This window comes from Haemorhous mexicanus, chromosome 19 (assembly GCF_027477595.1).
Source record: "Haemorhous mexicanus isolate bHaeMex1 chromosome 19, bHaeMex1.pri, whole genome shotgun sequence".
NCBI lineage: Eukaryota > Metazoa > Chordata > Aves > Passeriformes > Fringillidae > Haemorhous > Haemorhous mexicanus.
This window is the reverse complement of record NC_082359.1, coordinates 150,788-173,635: the sequence shown is the minus strand read 5'-3', so window position 1 is coordinate 173,635 and position 22,848 is coordinate 150,788. Positions and strand designations below refer to the sequence as shown.

Below are 22,848 nucleotides of genomic sequence, written 5' to 3'. Positions count from 1 at the left end.
TCTCCACTGTGTCACCTTTTCAGAGGGAGCTCGGTCATGTGCATCCCAAAGTGCTCTGTTCAAAGGACAGCTGGGTGCCCCAGAGCTCATCACAGAGGTAGGAGAAGATGGCACAGTCATAGTCACTGCTGGTGAGCCACATACCAACATACAGACCAACTGTGCTGTTCCTGTGCTTCCCCTCCCCAGCATGATAGAGGGGTGAGTGTGGTGGGCACCATGGCATGGGATGAGCTGTTCTCACAGGGTGCAGGGGGATGGGCATGAGCCTATGGGTGAGTCCTGCAGTGTCGAACCAAAGCCCCATGGCTGCACTGGCCCAGTGGGGACCTTTGGCCCTCAGGCATGGAAGGCAGTGGAGCAGAGCTGCACTTGACCACAGTCTTGCTGGCCATGGGTTTTTCCCTGTGCCAAGCATGGGGCACTAGAGGGCAGTGAACTCTGGTCAGGGTGGCTCAGCTATGAACATCATCAATGAGTTGAGGAGCAGTACATGCCCCAGTGTCCCTCTGGGCTGGGTAAGCAGTTGAGTTGCAGGTAGAGGGGCCTGCAGCAGCTGGACTGCCAGCATTCCCCAGGCACTGTGGTGTGCAATATGCCACTGGCAGAAGGACCTGAGCCAGAGGCATTGCCCTAGATAAATCTTTATTATCTGGCTGGTGTTGGTACACATGTCAGCACAGGTGTAGAGATGTGAGAGAGGGGTGAGCAGTGCTGAGCACATAGGTGGCCTGAGCTGGAGAGGAGAGTGGGGGCAGTTGTCCCAGCTTGCACCATTCGCCTTGCTCTCCCCCGGGACCCCTTGCTGCTACCCCCTCCCCAGCCCACAGGTGCCCCTAATGAGGAAGTGCCTCAGGTGCATGTGGTGGTGGGAAGCAGGGAGTTGGCACGGTTGTGGAGCTGTCCCCAGGGAGGTGACATCAAGCAGGGCCTGCAGTGGGTGGAGAGGCTTCCTTACAGGGGACCAAGGGAACCACTGACAGGTGCTGCCTGCAGGATGTACTATGACCCTGGCTGAACTGCACAGGCCAGCTCAGCTGCAGACCCATGAGGTGGCCTGAGTCTGGGGGCACAGCTGTGCCCGTGCCACCCCAGGGACATAGGGATGGTACCTGCAGGGCAAATAATTCCTGAAGAACAAATAACTTAAAAGGCTGGAGGGGGCGGGGGGGCCACAAGCCAACGTGGGAGTAGCCCCAGCAGTGCCCACCTGGCTCTTCCCACAGGGTCAGCCCACAGGTGGCTGAGGCAGGAGCAGTTCTGCCAAGGCAGAGGTGTGGGGATGCCCTGGTAGAAGAGTTCTCCTGTCCCCAGTGCCAGACCCATGGCCACCCAGACCCTCCCAGGCAAGCAGCTCCCTTGCCCGCAGGCAGCTCTGGAGTGAAGGCAGCAGTGGGGGTGAAAAGGGCAGGCTCTAGCACTCTTTCTGCCGCATGCGCAACTCATGGCGACGCAGGTGGTTATAGAGGGACTGCACGTAGGTGAAGACGCACTTGGCGTCAGGCTTCTTCCCCATGATCATCATGTCTTCAACCTCCACCAGCGGCACGCAGTCCACCAGCGTCCTGGAGAGATGAAGCCTTCAGCATGGCCTCAAGCAGGCTGCCCCATGTGGGGGCTGGGATGGGCACCCCACACTGCCCAGGGCCTGCTGGTGTGGGCACTGCTGCCCTCAGACCTGCTGAGCTCCTTTCACACACCCCCCACCCCACCCTGGTACCACAGTCCTTCTGTTCCTTTCACTGGGAAAAGCATGTGCTATCTGCCCTGGGAAGTGCCTGCCCCAGGGCAGGGGTTGCCCAATTGTCTGCACCCATGGCTCTCCACATGCTCTCCATCCCACTTCTTGGTGCTGACAATCAACCCCTGCTAAAGCCATGCCCACCCTCCTCCTCTTGCTCCTCCAGCTGATGCTGATGTCCTCTAGGGAGAGCCCAGCTTGGCTGCAGGTGTCTGCTGTGCCCTTGCCTCAAACCCTACCAAGTGGTTCAGGGAAAGCGGGGGGGGGGTCTTGGTTATGTGCTGCCCCTTACTCCTGCCTCAAGCCCCGGCCCTGCTCTTTTGCCTTCCCCTAAGCCCTGCCAATCTAGCTCCCTCCCTTGACCTGGACTGGAGCCCAGGGGCTACCTGCACCAGGCCCAGCACACCCTACTGTGGAGTGGGCACTGCCCTGCCTCATCTCCTCCTCTCCCTGCTCCACCACAGTGCAGGGGTCCATACCAGACCTGGCTCCAGGAGCCACCAGTCTTGTGGCGCCCTGGAAGATCAGCTGTGATTGCATCCCCATCCCCATAGCAGCCTTGGGGCTCTGCTGCTGCTCTTTTGGTGGGGTGGCCCACTCTGCCTTGCCACCCATCCAGTTCCCTGGGCTATGTCTCTGCCCAAGGTGGGGCTCCCTGGGTGCTCAAAGGGACTGACAACACAATTAGGAGTCATGATGACAACCAGGAAGGGCCTGGAGGGGATCTGGCCACCTCTTGTCCTCTCCTTTCCACAGGGAGAGAAGGGGTGGGGAAGCACAGAAGCAACCCCACCACTGCTGCCAACCCTCCTGGCCCTGCCCAGGACCCACACCCCTACCAGGCAGTTTCCCCTTCAAGCTGCTGCAGGAGCAAGGGCTGCATTGGCACTGGGGGCGGTGCTGACACAAACTGGCAGCACCTGCTGCTGCCATGGCCAGTTCAGCTGCTTTGGCCTGGGCTACTCAAGGTTCTGCCCCAAGGCTCTGGGTGCACAAGAAGAATCTCCCAAGGCAGGGCTCTGCCCCCAAAGACGGGGTACACAAGGAGGGTCTGAACCCTATACTTGTCACCCACCATAACGGCCTCAACCCCCAAGCCCTGAATCTCCCCTCGCCCCTCCTGCAGTGGCCCCACTGCACACGTTACCCCCATAGAAGAGGCCCACCCCAAGGAGTGACCCCAGCCAGTGCCAGCCCCTGGGGAGCACCAGGGCCCAGGAAAGCCCCCGACCTTGGGTCCCATGGCCCCAGCCATTGCATTAGGTCTCTGCTGCCTGCTCAGTGGGCTCCAAGCCCACAGCCTGGCTGGCACCAGCCCCCACCTCATGATTTGGCCACTGTGAGGATGGGGGGGGGATGATGGTTGGGGCCCTGGGAAAGCCCTTGCCACTGCCAGCCTGGCTTGGGGGGTAGTGGTGGAGCAATGGCAATGCACAGAGAGTGACTCTGCCCTTATAAAGCCATTGTTTGGGCCCTGGTGTGCCAGCACTGTGCAGAGCCAGGGGAGCCACAGCTCTAGCACCAGCCAGGATGCCCTGAGACAGGCACAAACACTACAGGACCTGAGCCTTGAGTCACACTTTCCAGGCTCCTGCTTCTGCCCATATATGAGCAGGCAGCCTCTTGGAACTGGGCATGCACCCTGGGGAAGGGGAATGAGGCAGCAAGTGGAAGCAGTGATGCTGCAGCATCCTGAGGGGCCACCCACACTCAGCACCATTCAGAACAGCTTGAGTGGCATCCCCAGCAGCTGATCCCTGGGGGCATGGCTCTCTTCTAACTACTGCCCTCCCCACACCTGGAGAACAAACAGCACTCCAAGGTGAAACAGTCCCCCCCTGGCCAAACCCCCACGGGTGCTATTCCAGAAGGCTAGAGCCCAGCCAACTGTTTCTGCCAGTCTTGTGCTGGGCCATGTCTGGCACTGCCAGGACTTGCCCCTCACCCATCAGCATCCCCCAGCCTCATCCACAGCCGGGGCAGTCAGTTCCCTGCCGAGCCCTGGTGGTGGTGGGCACATGGGCAGGTACTTGGAGGGGAAGGTTCTCACCATCAGTCCTGGGGGGGGCTGACAATGGGCTACGACTTTTTGGTTTTTACCAGCCCCTTCTGGACCAGGCAGCGATAGAATTCCTGAATGTATGTGTACACACACTTCCAATCTGGCTCGCGCATCCGGACCATGTCCTCCACGTCCAGCAACTGTGGACAGTCCGCGTGCTTCCTGGGTGCAGGGAGAGAGAGGGGCAAGCCAGTGACCGCAGCCCAGTCAGGGAGGGGAGGAAGAGAAAACAAGAGACACAGATCAGTGCAGTTCCCATCCCACTGGCAGCTGCTCCGCTCTGGCATGCTCTGGGGATGCACAATGCAGGGCCAGGAGGTCTCCAGGCACCCCATGCCAAGGCCATTCAGTGATATTGGGGGGGCACAAGCAAGGGGGAGAGGGGCAGGTGAGTGGCGTGGAGAGGCGTGAAGTCCAGAGGGAAAGACAGACGGAAGAGGAGGAGGAGTAGGAGGATGAGTGAGGTGTTCTGGCGCGCCAGGTGCTCGGGGTGCGGGTTCCAGAGTGGAGCGGCACTCTATACAGCTCCTATATAGAACCGCTGGGAGGATGGCAGGGGGAAAGCCCAGCCCTCCTGCCCAGCTCCACTTGGAACCACGCGGCACAGCCCTGGTGCAGGAAGCTCAGGAAAGGACGCTCACAAGAGCTGGAGGAGGAGGAAGGACAAGAGGCCACCTGGCTTCCAGGCCGGAGAGATCGATGGCTCTCTCAAGTCCGCGCACCAGTTTCCCAATTAAGGCAAAAAATCCATTAACAGAAGCGCCAAGAGCCAGGCCCACAGCCCCCTTCTCGCTCCACCAAACAGCACCACGGCACCCTGGGAGCTTGCGGGAATCCCCATCTCACCCTGCCACTCTGGACATCAGCAGGATGGGACCCCCACCCCCAGCCCTGCCCCCTGGCAGGGTGCTGGAGGAGAAGAGTGGGTGGGTGGGAGAAAGACAGAAGAAAGGAGAGAGGGGCTGGCTGCCAGCCCTCCAGCTAGGTGCACTCCCATCTCTCAGCACCCAGGAAAACCAGAAGCAAAAAGGGAAAGAAAGAGACTGGAGAAGGTGCAATGGTGTTTGAGCCCCTACAACTGTGAAAGGAGGAACCTGGCATAGGCCAACCCTGCTCCCTCCACAGGCTGTAGTCCCACACCTGGTACCCCAGGATGGAAAGTACTGCCTGAAGCCAGGTGGGCTCATGGGGCTGCTGCTCTGCCTTTGGGTGCTCTGCCCCACATTCAGGAAACCAGACCCCCATACCCACCCTTGCCACACCAGGCTGGGCTGCACTAGCCTCCTGTGACTCTGCCCATACCAGCTGCTTTTTGCCCCCACAGCACCTAACCTTGTTGCATTGCATGGGGGGGAGTGACCCCTACAGGCACCCACTTCCAGCACCATCAACTCCATGTGTACCCCCTCGCCCCAGCAGCGAGCAGGAGAGCCACCCCAAGCTGCTCCAAGCCATCCCAAGTCCATATGATGGCAAGAGAGGTACGTACTCTGCAGAAGAGAAGGCCACCTCGAAGTTTTGGCGGCGGTTCTGGGGCGTCAGCTTACTGTAGTCAAATGCATCAGGGAAGAAATTGTGGACCAAGGCACAGAAGGCCATGCCATCACTCCAGCTGGATGAGAAGTTCTGGATGTCCACATGCTGAGAGAACAACAAAGTTACCAAGGGACAAAGTGACTGGCTTTGGGACAGGAAGAGGAGGTGGCACCCACCTCATAGCCCCGGGTCTTAGCTCTGCACCAGTCCAGCAACATCTGCTTGATACTGTTGGCGTTAGGCACACCAAAGCTGGAGGAACGCTGCACAGTGGTCTGTGATGCTGCAGGGTTTGAACTGTGGCAGGAGACATGGGGTGTTATCCATAGCTGTAGGGTGTTGTTATTTGTGCAGCAGTTACTGCCCTGGCCAGCCTGCCCCAGGCCCAGCCTCACCTCCCACCCTCCTTCTGCAGCTTCTCCATCATGGCCTTGCGTGCCTGAGAGGCTGATGTCTTGGGCAGGCTCTGAGCCTTCATCAGTTCCTTCTTCTTCTCTGCCTGACGCCGCTCTAGTGCAGCCAGGCTGCTCTGCCGAGAAGCACTCTCATCTTCACGGTCAAAAATGCTGGGAGAGAGACAGGCAATGCTAAAGGGGCTGTGGGCAGCCCAGAGGAGGGCAAGCAGTGGTCTCAGCCCATGGCCAGCCCCGGAACTCTGAAGACCTCCATGTCCCTGGGAGAGAGGTGCCTTAATGTCCTCAGCTGGCAGACCTGTCTCTGTGCCCAAGGAAGGACCCATGAGCACCTCTGAACACAGTGGATGTATCTCAAAGACCAGGAGGCTTTGGAGTCACATTTGCGTGAGGACACTGCAAGCTGGGCAGAGGGCTTGTACAAGTAGGTTAGTGACAGGAACCATGTGGAGCTGTCCCCACAGGCACGTCCACTCACCTGCCTGTCTTTTTGGATGAGGAGCTGTAGGATGATTTAGTTTGAACGAAAGTGCTGTTGCCATCTGCAGAGAGAAAGGAACAAAAGAGGCCCTGGGCAGGAGCTGAGGACAGCTGTGCCAGGAAGGCAGGAATCTGCCTGCACCAGGGCACTGACAGCTCAGCAGCAGTGATGCCCCAGGGTTACAGCCTAAGGATGCTATGGGGAAAGGGCAAGAAAAACTCTTACTGTCTGATCTCTTCACATAACTTGACTCCATGGTTGTAGTACGAGAGGTCTTGCTGCCATCACCTGCAGATACAAAGCAACAGCAACTGCTGGGCTGGGAGGAGCAGCACCCACAGACATCTGCTGCTCCCAAGCATTCACACCCACTCACTGCAACAGGGAGAAGTCCCAGGTGGTAGAGCCATGGGCATGGCAGGCAGAGGGAGGACAGAGGGCACGTGCCCCCCAGTCAGAGAACAGAGGCAAGTGCAAAGCAGGGAGCTGGGGCATCCCTCAGCCCCTGCAGCCACTCAGCTTGAGCCATCCAGGCACTGCGAGAGCAGGGATATAGGAGACAAGACACAGGCCAAAGGTGGAGATGAGGCCCTGCCATCCTGACAGGGTTGGGGATTCAGAGGGAAGTCACCAGAGCAAAACCCTTAATTATCCCCAGGCAGGCTGGGCAAGCCAGAGACTCAGCTCTTAAACACTGGGCAAGCCAGAGACTCAGCTCTGAAACACTGGGCAAGCCAGAGACTCAGCTCTGAAACACTGTCCTGATCCCACGACAGTCTAGCCAGACTCAGGACAGGCAGTGAATGGCAAAGGAGCTGTGATGGCAGAGCACTGGGAAGGATTCTGCAAGTCCCCCAAAGGGCTGGCACAGCCCCTCCTGCTCCAGCCCATACTAGACTGGATGAGACGCTCAGTCTTGGTGACGGTGCTGCATGCCGAGCCATCGGCTGACTGAGTGCTCTGCATGGTGGTGGTCTCTGTGGCATGGCCAGCCCTTCCTGTCACAGATTGGCTCCTAGCCTCCTGCAGCCGCTGGTCCCGCTCCTTCTCCCGCTGGTCTGCAAACATGAGTGGGAGATAGCATCAGCAGGGAAGTGGGGTGGTGGGCATGGTTCCTGCCACACCAGGAGTCCTGCAGCTGCTGCTGGCCCACAACTAGTTTGTGGGAAGGATGATGTCCTTGGCATCACAAAGCTAAGGGGGCAACAGAGGAGCCACCACACACTGGCTCCTACTGCTTCCCCACAGCTGGACAGCCACACTTCAGCACCCTATATTGCCACCACCACCACACTGACCCCAGCAGGGATCACCATCTCCAAGTACCTCGCTTACGCTGGCGCAGCTCCCGCATAGCATTTCGAATCAGCCGTCGTTCCTCAAAGTCTGTTGTCTGATCCAACTGCAGGAGGGGGAAATCATCATTAGTCTTCTGCCATCACCTTGAGGTCCCTTTACCTTCTTGCAGGACACCAAACCAGAGGAAGAAGTACCATCTTATCCAGAACATCCTCATCCTCAATCTTGCTCAGCTCTTCGACATTCAGCTTGCTCCTTCTTTCCACCTCCTTCACTTGCACCTTCTCCATGCCATTGGGCAGCTCTGGTTCTCGCCTTGGTGCCTGCTGCTGCTCCACCACCTCTGGCTCCATCTGCAAGAACATCACCATGCAGCTGAGCCCCCTGCCAGCTTGGCCACACCCCTACCTCTTCTCAGGGTGCAGGCCCTCATCACCCTGACAACTGCCTAGTGCTACAGGCAGTGAGAACCCTAGAGAGGATGTGCCACATGGGGCCCAAGTGCTTTCAGCTGGTGGGTGCTGCAAGCATCTGCAAGGCAGGCAGGAGAACATGACAATCTGCAGCGCCCCATGCCCCAGGAAGGCCCAGCAGTCCCTCTCTTCCTTAAGTCTGGTTGCCATAATATCTTCAAAGCCTCTCTGGTCCCTGGTAGGAGGTGGCTGGGTCCCCCAGCAGGCAGGAGTTGCCCACAGCTCTGGGCTGGGCAGTCGCTGTTACCCAGCAGTGGGCAAGGTGTTGGCAAGACCAGTGCACACCTTTAGCAGCACAGGGATTTCCATGGAATTAAGGAACTTAGTGTAGAGAAGAGCTTGACCTGCTGCAGGTCAAGAGCCTTCCTCTGCATCTGTGCCAGGATCTTGGCCAATTCACCCCCTGCCCAAGCACAGCCAGGACGCCAAGTCCCTTTCAGCACAACCCCCCAGCAATGCATAGCAGGCAATGGGCCAGGCCCAGAATAGGGCACAGGGCACCAGAGATGACAGAGTGGGGCCAGAGCAGCCATGCACACACCTGGCCCCATCCTGCATCCCGTGACCTGGTAAACTAATCCGTGGCAAAGCCATCAGCCGGAGTTAACACTGGCCACATGTACCCATGCCACCACCTGTGCCTGGTGCTGTGGTGGAGGCAAGACTGCTGCCTGGGGCCTTCCACCTGGCCCACTGGGAATGTGAAACAGGTAGGTGCACCACCCCACCACAGTGAGCCCAAGGAGTGGCAGATCCCCATGGTGCCGTGTCCCCATGCACCACTGCCACAGTCACGCCCTTGTGCCAGGGCTAGAGATATCCCCAAGAGCCCTGGGGGCTGGTGACCCCCTCCCTTCCCCCTGTCATGGGGCAGGGCTGCCCACACTCACGCTGCTGTTGCTTCGAGACAGATGCAGGGTCGATTGCTGGCGCATACTGGAGAAAGTGGGTGGATGGGCCACAGGACCACTGGGCTCCTCAGTGCCCTCAAAGTGAGCACAAGGGTCCTGTGCTTCCAGAAAGAGGGTGCTGATGTCCTCCCCGGGGGGCACCTGCAGCCCTGGTGACAGCAGATCGAGGCGGCGGCCCAGGCGCCCCAGCTCTGCCTGTAACTCCAGGTGCTCCTGTTCCAATGTCTGCAGTGCCTGCGCCAGCGCCTGCACTCGCTGCAGAGCCTGCTCCAGTTGCCCCTCTGCTGCCCCCCGGAACGCCACCAGCTCCTGCCGCAGCTCTGCCAGCTCCACCACCCCAGCCTGCGCCAGGCCCTCCAAGCTGAGCCCTGGCATGGTCGCGGTGCAGGCGCTGCAGCGAGCCCCGCTCAGCTGTCCTGCTGCCCTTTATAGGAGCCCAGGCACCCCCCCCAGCTGGAGGCTGGCCCGCTCCCTGCCTGTGGGCTATTCTAGTCCCAGCAGCCGGGGGTCCCGTGCAGGGGTGCTGAGCCAGGCGCCACACTTGGCAGCACATTTGACTGTGGGACCAGGTGGCTCAGCAAGAGGAGCCCTGCAAGTGGCCCCCCCGCCCCTGGAGGCTTCCAAGGCCAGATACCAGCATAGGGGCTGACCACAGCAGTGCTGGGTGAATGAAAAAGCCAACCACTGTTGTGTTCTTCTGTCCAAGCGCTTTCCCACTCTGGGCTAACATCACCCACAGCACATCTCCAGCCCCAGGCTGGTATTGGTGCAAGGGCCTTGGTCACAGCATGGATTCTAGGTCTTCATACCCCTGTGTTCCCCAATGCCTGCCCCAGGGGGAGCAGGTCCCTGCACAGGTACAGGCAGCAGCCCACCAACAAGAAGACAATGCCACCGTGGCTACTGCCCCCAGGTCCCTACAGCCTGCTGGTCCTCCAACCAAGCCCTGTGTGGCAGGGCTGCCAGCACCACCGCCTCATCCTCCTCCTCACTGCCCACCGGGAGCATACCTGGAGGCTGCATCTCCTGCCAGGCAGCCGATGGGTCTCAGGCCCTCCACCTCAGCAGACATACCCACTAATACCTTAATGAGGGCTGACAAGTGCTCAGGCCAAGCATGCCAAAGTGCATCAGCACAGGGAAGTCACCCCAGCACAGCCAGCTGCCCACAGGCAGGACCTGCTGGCAGGTGTGGGCAGCACCTGTGGGCACTGCCTGCCTCATGCTGGCAAGGACTGGGCTGAGGATGGGGTGAAGCCAGTGGCACCACAGCTACCAGTATGCCCCAGGTCATGGGTGGTGCCACAGCCACTGGCAGTGACACAGGCCACCCACAGCGCTGTTTCTGCAGAGGCAGCCAGGCGTGCACAGGGCCATGAGTGAAACAGAGCCACGTTTGACATCCTGCCTCCTGCCAAGGCGGCACACAGACGCCTTGCATTACCCTAGATGGGCAGGAGCAGATTAAAGCACTTGAAGGGCTGTCTCCTGTGTGCACCCAGCCCCAGGATGGCCACAGCCTGCTCTCCACATAAAGACACTGCAGAGGGGTTGTTTTTTCAGGTTTTTTTTCTCCAGTTGCACCCAAGAATCCCTCCTCAGCAGGCTGGGGCTTTGGGCACTCTCCACTCAGGACGGCACGGCAGAAACATGAAAGACCACAACCCACAGCTCCAGGGTGCTTTAGAGACCTTTGAGGAGTAGCCCCCCTCCAAGGCAGGCTCCCCAGATGCATGGCCAAGGTCCATCCCCATGAAGAAAAACAGAGGGGTGGTTGGCAATGGGTTTTTCCCTGAGCTGCTGCCACCCTTAAAGGTGTTTAAAACAAAGCAAGACCCACAAAAGATTCCTTGTCCCCCTCTGCCCACCTCCCCAAGTGTCTGAGTACATGCTGGCACAGTCCAGTGTGCAGGAGACTCATTTAGGGCTGTGCAACCACACACTAAGTCCAGGGTCTCTTGAAAAAAACCCTATCAAAACAAAAGCACCAACCAAAACCAGACAGAGCCTCTGGGGCATGATGCCTACACTAACTCATTGGTACCTGGTCCCCATCCCAAGCCCTGGAGCTGCCAGGTAATGGCCAGGTGGGGCACAGCCCCACAGACCCCCTGGGCACTCACCTTGGTGACATTGCTGCTGACACTGCTGATGTTGCAGACGCTGCTGGGGATGGTGGTGATACGGATGGGGGCACTCCGCAGATCCAGAGTCACCTCTGCAAGGGGAGCAAGAGGCATGTGGGGTCTGACCCAGTCCACAGGCTCAGCCCCACAGCTGGGGAGTGGCCCTGGCTGGGCTGTCTGCCTGCCCCACACATTCTGCCCTGACAGTGAACACTGAGCTCTGGCACAAGGAAAGGGTTTTGGGGGAAAGCAAGAGATGGGGCAACTGAGACCCCCTCGCTGCCCTGGCTCATCATCCTTCCCAAGGAAGGGCATTTTTGCCAGTGTTTCAGCTGGAGCCAAGATCCCCCAATGAGAGGGATGGCCGCAGGAACATTCTGAGCCAGCCATATCTGCGGGCAAGCAGGGTTGGGGAAGAGCTGGAATAGATATGGTACAGCTGTGGGATGGGACAGAGCAGGATCACGTGGGCTCCCCTGAACCAGCAGGTCAGTGGGGAGAGGATGGGGCAGGGCTGCAGGGGCAGGGCAGGGATTGGGGAATGACCCCAAACATAAATACAGTAAGACGGTGGGGCTGGGGACAGGCTGCAGGGCCAGATGGTCTCCCCGAACTGAGATGCCCAAGCATGATGAGAGTACATGCCAAAGAATGAGGGCTACCAGGCATGCTTTGCTCTTCTGGCAGCACTCAAATACCCCTGCTGCCACCCTGCTGCCGATCAGCACCCACCCAGGCTGGCTCAGCCTGCCTGCCTCCACCTGCCCATTTGTGCCCACCAAATGTCAGTGCCCGATGGCCCACTGGCACCCACCTGCTCCACTGCCCAGCTGTGCACACTGTCGTATTAGGGCACAGTCCTGTAGTGCTTACAGCCCGGTGGATGTTCATTCCCCTGTGGTGCCCACCTTCCTGAGAGATCCGCACCTTTTCCAGTCCCACCTCCCTGCATGACACCCATGCCCATCACCCCTACAGTGTCAAGCCTTATGACAGATGCCATCTGCCCACTGGACCTGTCCTGCACACCCCGTATCCCATCAGTGCCCACCTGCCCGCTGGCTGCCGGGGGCGGCCGTGATGCGGGGCGCCAGGGGCTGCACGCGCCCATCCTTGATCTCGATGGTGAAGAAGGTCTTCATGGCGTCGAGGCGGGAGCCGGCTGGGCGCGGGGCCGGGCGCTGCTCTACGCCGCCGCTGCCCCGCGCGTTTTGAGCGGGCGCTGGCGGGGCCGTGCGGGGCCCCCGCTGCCATTGGGCGGCCCCGGCCCCGGTCCCGGCCCGCCCCCCCGCGCCGCCCGCCCCCGCCGGCCCGAACCGCTGCGCGCGCTCCCGCACCGAGCCAGCGGCGGGGGAAGCCAGCGGTCCCCCGGGGAGCGGCCCTGCGGGCATGGGCGCGGAGTCACCGGACTGCGGTCGCCCGCGCGTGTCCCCGCCGGCCTGGCCCCGCAGTGTGCATGCAGCGCCCCGCGGTGCCCCCTGCGATACACGCTGCCCCCCATCCTGGGGTGCCCCCTGCGATGCATGCTGGCCCCGCCCCAGGATGCCCACTGCGCATGCAGCCCCCCCCCCCCCGCCCCCCCCCCCCCCCTCAGGTTGCCCACACGACGCACAATGTCCCCGGAGTGCCTGACCAAGCATGCAATCCCTCACGTGCTCACGGGAGGTACTGCTGTCCCCCAGAGATCCCATCATACAGCCAGCATTTCCCAGGGCGGCTGCAGCCCCTCAAAGCCTCTGCTCCCTCCCTCCACTGCACATGGATACGAGGGAGGGAGGGAGGGAGGGATTCTGGGCAGGAAGCAAAAGGGGCAGGTGGGCAGCCAGCAGCATCCTGCGGCATCCTGGCACTGCGGAGCTCCACACCTGCCCGGGCTCCACTAGGGACATCCCGCCACCGAGAAGCAGAGAATGGAGGCAGCCACCACTAGCACCTTACCCGTGGGGCCTGACAGGGAAAGGGAGGAGGGCACCAGCTCCCACCGGTGAGTATTCAGGCGAGCCGGGGTCCCTATGACCTCCTGGGTGGGCACTGATGCTTGGAAAGAGAAAGGCCAGGGAAAGAATGATGCAAAGGGCGCAGAGGGTGAGCACGGCAGCCCCCCCCCCCCCCCCAGCACAGCACCCTTGCAGTCTCCCCCCCCATCACTCCATACTCCCCAGAGCTTAGTGCCAAAATCCATCAGCACTTGTGGGCTGCCCTGCACCCCAGGCATGGGCGCTGTCCTGCAATGCAAAACCACACTGTGGAGGGTAGGCTCTGTGCACAGCAGTGCAGTGGGGGTCCCTGGGATCTGTGTTGAAAGCTTGGGATCACCCATGTCCTCACCAGGCCCTGGCATACCATCGCCTCTGGAGAGAGAGACCTTGAAGGGGCCAGGTGGCTCAGCCTTCAAGGGTGCAGGCAGAGCTCTGCCCTTGGGCTGGAGTCATTGATGCCTAAGGAGGGAAGGGGCTCAGCTTCTCCTCAGAATCCAGGTTTGAGCCCCCTGTGAGTCAAGGGTGGGGGAGTCAGATCCTGCACACTTGCCTCTACCCCAGGGCTGTGCCATGCCGCAACCCATCAACCCTAGCATCTTCCCACGGCTTCTTCCTTCCCAGGAGCCAGCAGCCTCCAGGGGCTCCTCAGGACAGCAACCTCCGCCTGTCAGGGCAGCACCCCTGACCCTGGAAGCAGAGAACTGCTTTTTGGTTTTTCCCCATTTCCTCTTAGCAGAGCCATGGGGATGGTTTTCCCAGCAGTAGGAAGAGGGCAATTGCTGGCCACTGGAATCCCTCAGGGCTGTGGGGAGGCCCTGAAGGGTGCTGGGCCCAGGGTGGGGGTAGTCAAAGCCAGCCATGCACAGCTCCCAGCCTTATTGGGACAAAGAATGCAAAAGGCCAGGGTTTGCTACTGGCACCGATTCCCTTTCATGGCCCTGCAGTAACCCGGCCAGAGTGGGAACCCCAGTAAACAGCCTGCCTGGCACCCAGTTCACTGGCTGGGGTGGGCATTGCCACCACTTGGCTAGGCAGCAATCGGCCCCCAGCTAGGGGTGGCCTTTGGCCTGGCTGTGTCCTGCACTCACATTCCTGGCCCAGCACACATGGGCTGGAGTCATGTGCCCAGGGCTGCCTGGGATGTACATGCTACAGGACAGGGGAGCAGGGGGGCCTTGGGGTGGCACTGCCCAGCTGGCAGGGACCACACCTCTCATGTCATCCCCCTCAAGGCTACACTTACCCACTGATGGCCTCTCGTGTCTCCCACCTGGCCCCAGCACCTGGCAGTGTACCCCAACATGAAGCTGTCGGAGTAGAGGGGGAGAGCACTCAGCTGGGGGTTACATGCAGTCTACCCATCAAGTTGGCTTCACCCACAGACTGCCAGCCCTGGGCAAGGAGGGCAGCGGCAGCTGCCACCGGTTTTGTACCTTGCTGCCAGCACTGGGCTGGCCCAGGATGAGTTGCTCTCCTCTGGAGCTTTGTGCCACACTGGGCTCTGGGGCGCTGGCAGGGATGCCCAGGTTCCCTTCCTTCCAGGCTGCCTGAGGCTGACCCTGCTGCAGGTCCTCACCACCATCCTCAGGCTCTGGACTGGGTTCTGGGGCTGGCTGCAGCTCCAGGAGGACCAGGGTCCCCGAAACCACAGCTGCGCATGAGAAGAGACTCTACTCAGGTACCTTGCAGCTGCCTGAGATGCCTGCAGCCCCTCCAGTCACCCGTCTGCCCTGCCCACCATTGTGAGATAGTATACCCTCCAACATCCTGCAGCTGGCCAGGCACAGCTCTGGCCCCAGGCATGCAACACAGACAGGATTTTGCCATGGATATTTGTGGGGACTCACCCTGAGGACTAGGTTTCTGGGGGTCTCCCGCTTGCTGGCTGCACAGCTCCTGCATCCCGGCTGGGATATGCTCCTGCTCCACCACATCCTCTTGCTTGTGGGCCTGGGGGGAGTAGAACCAGCCCCGCTTCAGTCTCTCACTGGGCCACCATGGCCCATTCCAGCCAGGGATGCATAGGTTGTGGACTCCAGGTCCCTGCCTGCATGCTGCTGGGAATCGACAAGCCAATGCCTGCACAGGGGCCAGAACAAGAGGCTCACAGGGGGACAAGTGTCCCCACACCCTGCTGCATCCTGTGGGCAGGGAGAGAGACAGTGTCTAGTGAAGGGGGACCCCAAACCTGCCCCATGCCTCCAGCCCAGGCATTCTAGGGCTCTGTGATGCAGGGAACATCCAGTTTTACAATACCCTGTCCTTGTCTGTAGCACCTGCAGCTCTGCTTGGCAAATGATGAAATATTTCGAACATAGGACCACACACAGGTGACAGATCTGTCTCTGACATAAGTCTGAGTAGGGCTAGGGTGTCCTGGTGTCAGCTAGGGAACAAGGTGCCAGTCCTGGCTGTGCCAGTGCCTCTAGCAGCACCATAACTCTAGGGCAGGGGGAGATGAAGAGGGGCCCGTACCCTGAGGAGGCACAGGAGAGCCAGGCCCCAAACCCAAGAGTGGAAATGGCCAGATTGAAATCAGCCAGATCGAGTGGAACAGCCCTCTCAGCTGCTCAGTGATGTCCCAGCCCAGCCAGGGCTTGGGGGCAGCATGCCAGCACATCCAGATGAGGAGGGAGACAGTGCTGAAAGGTGGCACAAGGCTACGTGCCTTTGGCAGTCTCCTGCTACAGCCCTGGGGCAGGCAGAGGAAGAAGCAGGGCTGGACAGAGGCAGATGGGAGAACCCACTCCTTCTTACCTGGCTACAGGTACATGTTGCTTCTCCTCTACCCACCCTCACAGGGCAACCCCACAGGGTTGGATGCAGACATCTCCTACCACCACAGAGTCTCTGCAGTGTCATTCCTGCTGCTCTCAAAACCCCAGTTTCTGCTCATTCCTTGCAGCTCTGCCCCACCAGTTTATCCCTCCCCCATGAAGAAAGCTCTCAGTAGCTTCAATCCAGAATGAGCCCTGGCCCCTCAAAGGCTAGCAGGAGCAGCCATTACGAGGAGGGGGACAAGGAATTGATGTTTCTACCCCTGCAGGGGAACTGCTGCAGGAGAGATGAATAGCAGTTGCCTCCAAAGAGCCCCATTCCCAAGAACTGGAGCAAAGATGGATGCACCACATGCACCAAGGGGCTCCCAGAGCCCCATCAGGTAGCATCCTTGGGAGAAGCCCAAGGGGCACCCTGGCCTGAGGACCCAGTCCCAGCTGACCACTGCTCGGGCCACGCTGGCACAGCCCAGCTGTGTCTTCCCTGTTCCCAAAGACCCCAGCCGCACCTGTCTCAATCCCTTCAGGCAGGCAACCACAGCTTGCCCAGGGCTCTGTGCTCCAGACAGGCTGGCAAAGGAATCCCAGAAAAAGGTGAAATCTTGAACAGTCCCATCCTCTGCAGTACTCTACACACTCACCGCTGAGCCTTTGGGCTGCTGAGCAGGGGCCTGTTTCACAGCCTCCCCATACCCACTCTCCTCTGGCCCAGCCAGTGGTGGCTCTGCATCATCCTGCTGACTGCTCTCCCCACTCTTGTCTGTGCTTGGAGGCTTGGTGCTGCCCTCACCACAGCTTTCTTCACTCTCAGTAAGGGCTGGTGTTTCAGCATTGTCCCTCCGGAAAATTTTCATTTCCCCAGGCACAGTGGGGGGCTTGCTGCCATCCTTTTGGCTGCTCTGCACCTTCCCAGCCAGGGTCGCAGCTGGGTGGGAACAAAAACGGTGTTCAGGAAGGAACTGCCCACATCTCACACTTTCCAGGGCTTCCCCCCAGAACATGAGAATGGTACCTCACCTTCAATCTCTTCAGCCCGCAGCTTACGGATGGCAGCTCGGATCAGCTTGCGCTCCTCATACTCACCTGCTGCCCGTAGCTGCAAGAGGGAAGGACCCAGGAAGCCCCGGCACAGGGTGACCCATGGTCAGCCGCAGCACAAATTCCATCCCAGCAAACAGTCTGTCCCGGCACACGGTTGCTCACCAGTTTTGTCAGTTCCTCCACGTTGGTGATGGCTTCGAGCTGCTCAGACAAGGCAGCCAGGGCTGCCTGCTGCTCCTCTTCCAGGCACCGGGACCTGAGCAGGGTGAGAGGGGTGGCCATCTGGGAGGCGTCATGGGCGTTTGCGAGCAAAGTCCCCTTGTAGGCAGCTGGCAGATCCAGGCAACAGGCCCCACCATGCGCCAAGCTGCTCTGTGCCACACTGCTCCCACCCTCACGTTCACTCAAATCTGTCCCAGCCATAGTGGGACGAGGTACCACATCCCCCATCTCCCAGGGCAGAGGCAGGGAATGATCCCAGCTCACAACAGGACTCACTGTGGACAATTCTCCTTGTTGTCCTGTCGGTGGCTGCTACGTTCTGGGCGGAAACGCTTGGATGCCAATGTCTCCTCGTCCCGCTCCAACTCCTGCCGCTGCAGCTCCCGGATAGCTGAGCGGATGCGGCGCCGCTCAGCCAGGTCCAGTGTGGCCTCCAGCTGGGTGCACAGGGCAGGATTCAGCACCGGCTCTGGCCACTGAGTCCCCATCTCCGCCCTGGTGCCGCCCTCTCCCACACTGCCATGAGCTGCCCATGCTCTGGACAAAGGCACTGTCTGTGTGTGGCACCCACGTGCCCAGTGCACGCTGCCTGGCACTGCCAGGTCCTGCAGGAAGTGGGCATGCCCCCCCCCCCCCACCCCAGGACAGGATGCTGGAACCAGCCATAGTGAAGAGGGGCTGTCATGGTGGCAGTGAGACCTCCAGGTATGTAAAGGTCAAAGGGACAAGCATGGGAAATGAACACCCACCAGTGGTCCTGCTGCCTGCAAGGGTTGGTACCCTGCAGCTCTGCCCCTCCCAGTACCACCAGCTCTGGAATGAGTCCTCCTACCCACGCCAGCCCCTCCAGCAGCAAAGGGACAGGAGAGCCCATTCTCTTCTCATCTGCTGTTCCCCAGGAGGTGCTGGTTGAAAGGACTCCAGCATCCCACCAAGGAGTCATCTTGTCCACCCTGCAGCCCTCCCCACCCTCATTCACTGCTAGCGATGGCAGGTGGCTCTTGGAACCAAATCCATGAGTGGGATCTGTCCTAAATCCAAGTCCAACCCTTTATGTGTGGGAAGCACAGCCACAACTCCCCCACAAATGCCCCTCATGAAGATCTCATAGGGACTCCAAGTGCTCCTCAGCCCACCCAAGGCCAGCCCTGGCATGGGCATGCACACCTGCTTCCCCTCTTCCAGATCAGGTCAGCCTCACTACCAGCTGCAGTTTTTCCAGAGTGCTATGAACACACCTCCTGATGTTCAAGAGGCAGAAGGCAGCCAGATCTGCAGTGAAAGGCCAGTCAGGGCAGGCATGGCCCCACTATCCTCACATTGCCCTGACATCAGGAACCCGGGAGGTGTTTTCCCATGGATCTTGTTAAAAATAAACCCAGTGACCAACAGCAACTGCTGTCAGCATCAAGCCCCATCATGCTGGGAGGAGCCATGGCTGTGCCACAGGACAAGTGCATCAGTCTCTTCTCTTCCTATTCCATGGGCCACTGACAGGCCACCCATCCAGGCTCTCTGGGTTCTGCTGCAGCAGGGATCCAGGGTTAGTCCCTTGACTGGACGTGAATTGAGCCACACTGGGGAAGACTTCTCTGCAGAGAAGCTATCTCTCCGGAGAAGCTATCACCCTTTGCCCTCTCTGCTTGGAGTTTGGTGATATGGGAGGGTATTCCCATCTTAGTGAAGCCAGGAAGCACAGAGCAGGTACAGAGATGCCATGTGCCATCCCAGCAGCAGCCAAAACTGTTGTCCTCCAACCCTTGCCAGCCACAAAGCCCAAGAGGGAGCATTATCTTTCCCCAACTGGGAAGATACTGGTGGCCAAGACTACCAACCCCCAAGGCAAATCAACTCTAAAACCACACATAACCTTTGGAGGAGCTGCCTTGGGCCAAGATGCTCTTTCCTTCCCACCCCAGCAGCCCCCACCATGCCAGCAGGCAGTACCATCCCTTCCAGCAACCTGGCCAGACCTGAGGCCTGCAGCCCACTTTGGGCTTTTATCCAGGGCAGGCATGTCTGCCACCACAAGGCCAGGGAAGCAGCTGGGAAGAGCAGGAGCCATGGCACTGCCAGAGCAGTGGAGAGTGTTGGAGAGAAAATCAGCACCTCCATCCTCATGGGCCTCTCATTTCCCATCTGCCCTAGATGGCTGCTGGCATCCCAAGGATGCCACTACTGTGGGGACAGCTACTACCAGGACAAAGGCATGGTCCAGCAGCAGTGGCGGCCAGCCAGGAAGCCTGGCTCCGTGCAAACAGGGCAGCATCAATGGGCTGGCAAGCGGTGGAATTTGGTTCAGCTCAAAATCAGGGGCTGGAGGCAGAGCTTTGTGGTAAGGACAGCTCTCCCTGCAGCCATCCAAAGGCTTTGAGGACAGGAAAACAATCCTCAACTGCATATTGGGTGGCCAAGGCCTTGGCCCTTCCCTAAATAAGCTACTGGCAGTGAGTGGCTTGGCCCCAGCAGCTGGGTCAGGGCAGTGGGGAAGTTGGGGGAGAGAGGAGAAGGGGCATGTGCACAGCAGCTGCAAAAGTCACAAGTGCCAGGAAAGGAGGACACAATAGGACACCAGCCCTGCAGATGCTGGTGCAGGAAACAAGCTAGCACCAGGGTGTGCTCTGTGGCACCCACCTGCCAGCTCTGGGGTCTGCCCTACCCAGGAGGCTCCAGCTGGGAGCTGACATGCACCCAGGTCCTGGAAGGCTTCTCCATACAGGAGAAAAGGCAGGGCAGGAGAAAATGCCTTATTCCAAGCCCAGGTCAGCAGGGAGCTGGAATGAGGCAAATGAGCAGCTTTGAAAGCTCCGTAACCAGTAGCAAGGGAAAGCATGACGGAAACCACAACAGCTGTGAAGGACCAAGGGGCCCAGCCCTGCCAGCACAGGAAGGCTCAGGGATCAGCATATGCCGGGGCCCCATGGGCCCTGCCCAGCTGCCAGCAAATTAATGGTTCCAAGCAAACACCCTCCTCAGAGAGTGCCTTTGTGAAAGGGCACTGGCACAGCACCCATAGGCTGCTTCCCCACTGGTGCCCAACACAGCAGCGCTCAGAGCTCTGGTGCAGTGGGCAGCTCCTCCAGAAGGGTTGCAATTAGCCTGGCATCCATCCGGCTCTTTGGAGTGCTGTAGCACACAGCAATTTGGAGGCTGGAGCCTGGCCACAGGGAAACCGCTTTGGGACATCCAATGAGCCTGGCACATTGAGCACCTCCTACAGCCCAAAGCTTCACTGTCACCTTTGGAAAGAGCCATGGAGAGCATGGCTGCTCCCTCAGCAGAGGAAAGCAGGAAGGATGCTGGATGACACGGATATGGCAAGGATGCAGGGCTTCTCAGGGCCATTGAAGATTTGCCAAAGGCTACAGGGTATAACAAGACGGGGATCTCATGGCAGCAACTTTCCTAGCTCAAGCCTGCCCTGCCTCTGTCTCCAAAGGTATTTATATCCTCCTTAGTCAAGCAAACTAAGACTTGGAGAGGCTGGGAGAGGGAAGCATTCCCCAGCCCAAAGCTGGCAGACCTCAGCCTGGAGCTCAGTACAGCTGTGAGCACTCAAACAATCTCTTGTTTCTGGACATCCACCTAAGGGCCACCCTCCAGTAGCACCCACCCCATCCCCCACAGCTTCCTCCTCCAGCTTCTCCAAGCCCTTGGTCACCTTTATGCTGCACCATTGGTTCAACACAACCAGCCTCCCTGGGACTGGGATCCCAATGGGAAGCTGGGGAGGGAATCATACAGATGACTAAGGCGGGAGTTGCAGGGCAGAGGTTTCCTGGCAGCTCCCAACCCAGCCAGCACAGGAGTGAGGGGGCTGCACGAACCTCCTCAAGTCCCCCAGCCTCCTTCTTTCAGTTTCCCTCAGAACATCAGATGCTGCTGCCTAGGTGTCACTTGAGAGAAATGAGGAGAAGCAAGGCAGAGTGGAGAGCTGGGGAGAGTACAGAAGAAGGGAGGAAGCAGTGGGAGAGGCAGTTTTCCCTTATATGGACTAATCCTCTTCCAGCTGAGTGGAGCCAAAAACCTAACCAGAAGAAAAATAATTCCTTCCCTGCCTCACGCCAGCTCAGATGAGGCTTTCCCCAGCTTGTGTCACAAAGCACAGGGAAATGTGGGTCACAAGCACAGTGCTCTGGTGAGGCAAAGCCTCAGCATGTCAAAGAAAAAGCATCCATAAAAGCAGTGCTTGCTGCACGATGAAGTCCCTGGGCTGGCCAGACACCAGGAACCCACTGCTCCTGGAGCTCCATCTCAGATCAGAGACTTTGGCTGGGACATGGCAGAGCTGGAGCACTGACAAGATGGGAAGACACTTTGACCACCCATCTCCATGCCTCTGGATGGATGGTCCATTGGCCCCGACATCACCCCACGAGAAGCAAGTGGGCCCCTCAGCTCGAACCACGGACGTGTCGTCACTCAAAGCTGGCTGAGGGCTGCAGGACAGAAGGCTCAGCCGGGAGCAGCCCTCGTGCGGACCCACTCCATGGCCCTCACTTCCCGCCGGCATCCCGACTCTTTCCTGTTCTAGCAGACATGCCTCCCGGCTGACTCAGCTTCCTGCTGTGACTATTCCCCATTTCTGGCCCGGGCCACCTCGGCTCAACCCCCAGGACAGCCAGCACAGCCCTAGCCCCGGGCCGGGGGTCCCTGGGGTTGCCCAAAGCCGGGCACTTGTAGGGACAACAGACCCGGGACACCAGACCCGGCTGAGTATCCTGAGTCCCGTCTTCGGGACACGGTGGCCCTCGTCCTCCAGAGCCCACCGGCCGCGGCAGCGAACGACTGCAGCTCTCGCCCCTGCGGCAGCGCTCCGGCCGGTGCCCCAGAAGCCGCCGCGCAGGAGGGGACGGGATGCAAAGCCATTCAGTCAGAGCCTGGGAACTACGCCTGGCGCCGCGCCAGCCCCCGGCAGCGCGGGAGCCCGCAAGGAGAGAGCGGGGAGCAGGGAACTGTGCCCGCATCGGGAAACGATTCGCCGGGATCCGCCGGCCGAGAAGATGGAGCCGGGACAGGCGGTACGACCAGGCGCGGTTGCGAGCAAAGGGCCAAAAGCGGCCAGAGCAGCGGGGCTAGAGCCTTCGGAAACACCAGAGCTCGTGCTGGAGATCACCCCGGCCCAGAGCCCCACCCGGGCCAGTGCGGGTCCCTCCAGGTACTGCCGCCTGGGACCAGTGCTGGGTCTCCAGCACAACATCCGCTCCCAGACGTGGCTCCAGAATCCCTCGGCCGAGCAACAGTCCCGAGGCCCGCCCGGTCCCATTCCGCCCGCGCCTGGGACAGCAGCCCCCGGCCCGGGGCGGGGGGTTCAAGGAACCTTCAGGCATGATCCATCCCCGGAACCGCCGCGGGCGCGCACCGTACCACGAGACCCGGAGCAGCCTGGGGACTTACCAGCTTCCGCAGCGCTCCCTCGTCCATCCCGAGGAGACTTTCCTGAGACATCCTGCCCGTTGGGCCCGCACTGCTGCGGCCGGGAGCCGGTGGCGACCGAGACAACAAAGCGCGGCCGGGGCGGCGCGGCCCTGCGCTGGGTTCGACCCCGCTCCCGCCCCGCCCCGCTCCCCCCCTTCCCCGGCTCCGCTCCGCTCCCGTTCCCAATAGCGCCGCAGGGCCGCCGCTTCCCACCGCCCCGCCGCTTCCCACCGCCCCGCCTCGCCTTGCCGCCGCCAGCCTGGCCCGGCGCCGCCCCGCCGGACCTGCGGGTCCTAAATCCCGGTGCCCAACCCTGTCCTAGCACTGTGCAACAGCAGCCGTGCCGTGCTGTGCCGTTCCGTGCCGCTG

At 60.2% G+C, this 22,848-nt stretch overlaps 1 protein-coding gene across 4 annotated transcripts; it reads right to left on the bottom strand.

The window, feature by feature from the left end:
- Positions 1-628: 628 nt before the first annotated feature.
- Positions 629-22,623, bottom strand: SMTN (smoothelin). Of its 4 annotated transcripts, XM_059863890.1 has the most exons (22): positions 22,459-22,623; positions 17,338-17,498; positions 17,002-17,095; positions 16,816-16,894; positions 16,440-16,723; positions 14,869-14,971; positions 14,455-14,672; positions 14,265-14,328; positions 12,981-13,079; positions 12,094-12,423; positions 11,040-11,134; positions 8,896-9,012; positions 7,727-7,885; positions 7,560-7,635; positions 7,127-7,291; positions 6,459-6,521; positions 6,231-6,294; positions 5,735-5,905; positions 5,516-5,636; positions 5,293-5,444; positions 3,792-3,965; positions 1,483-1,565 (listed from the first exon to the last, which is right to left on the bottom strand). In XM_059863890.1, exons 1-21 carry the CDS (start codon positions 22,507-22,509, stop codon positions 3,821-3,823), a joined length of 2,811 nt encoding a protein of 936 aa, XP_059719873.1. In that variant the 5' UTR covers positions 22,510-22,623; the 3' UTR covers positions 1,483-1,565; positions 3,792-3,820. The 4 variants fall into 4 exon arrangements, with proteins under 4 accessions (XP_059719872.1, XP_059719874.1, XP_059719875.1 ...); XM_059863889.1 differs by lacking the exon at positions 3,792-3,965 and having other exon boundaries at positions 629-1,565; XM_059863891.1 differs by lacking the exons at positions 3,792-3,965; positions 8,896-9,012 and having other exon boundaries at positions 629-1,565; positions 22,459-22,622.
- Between the last annotated feature and the right edge of the window lie 225 nt (positions 22,624-22,848).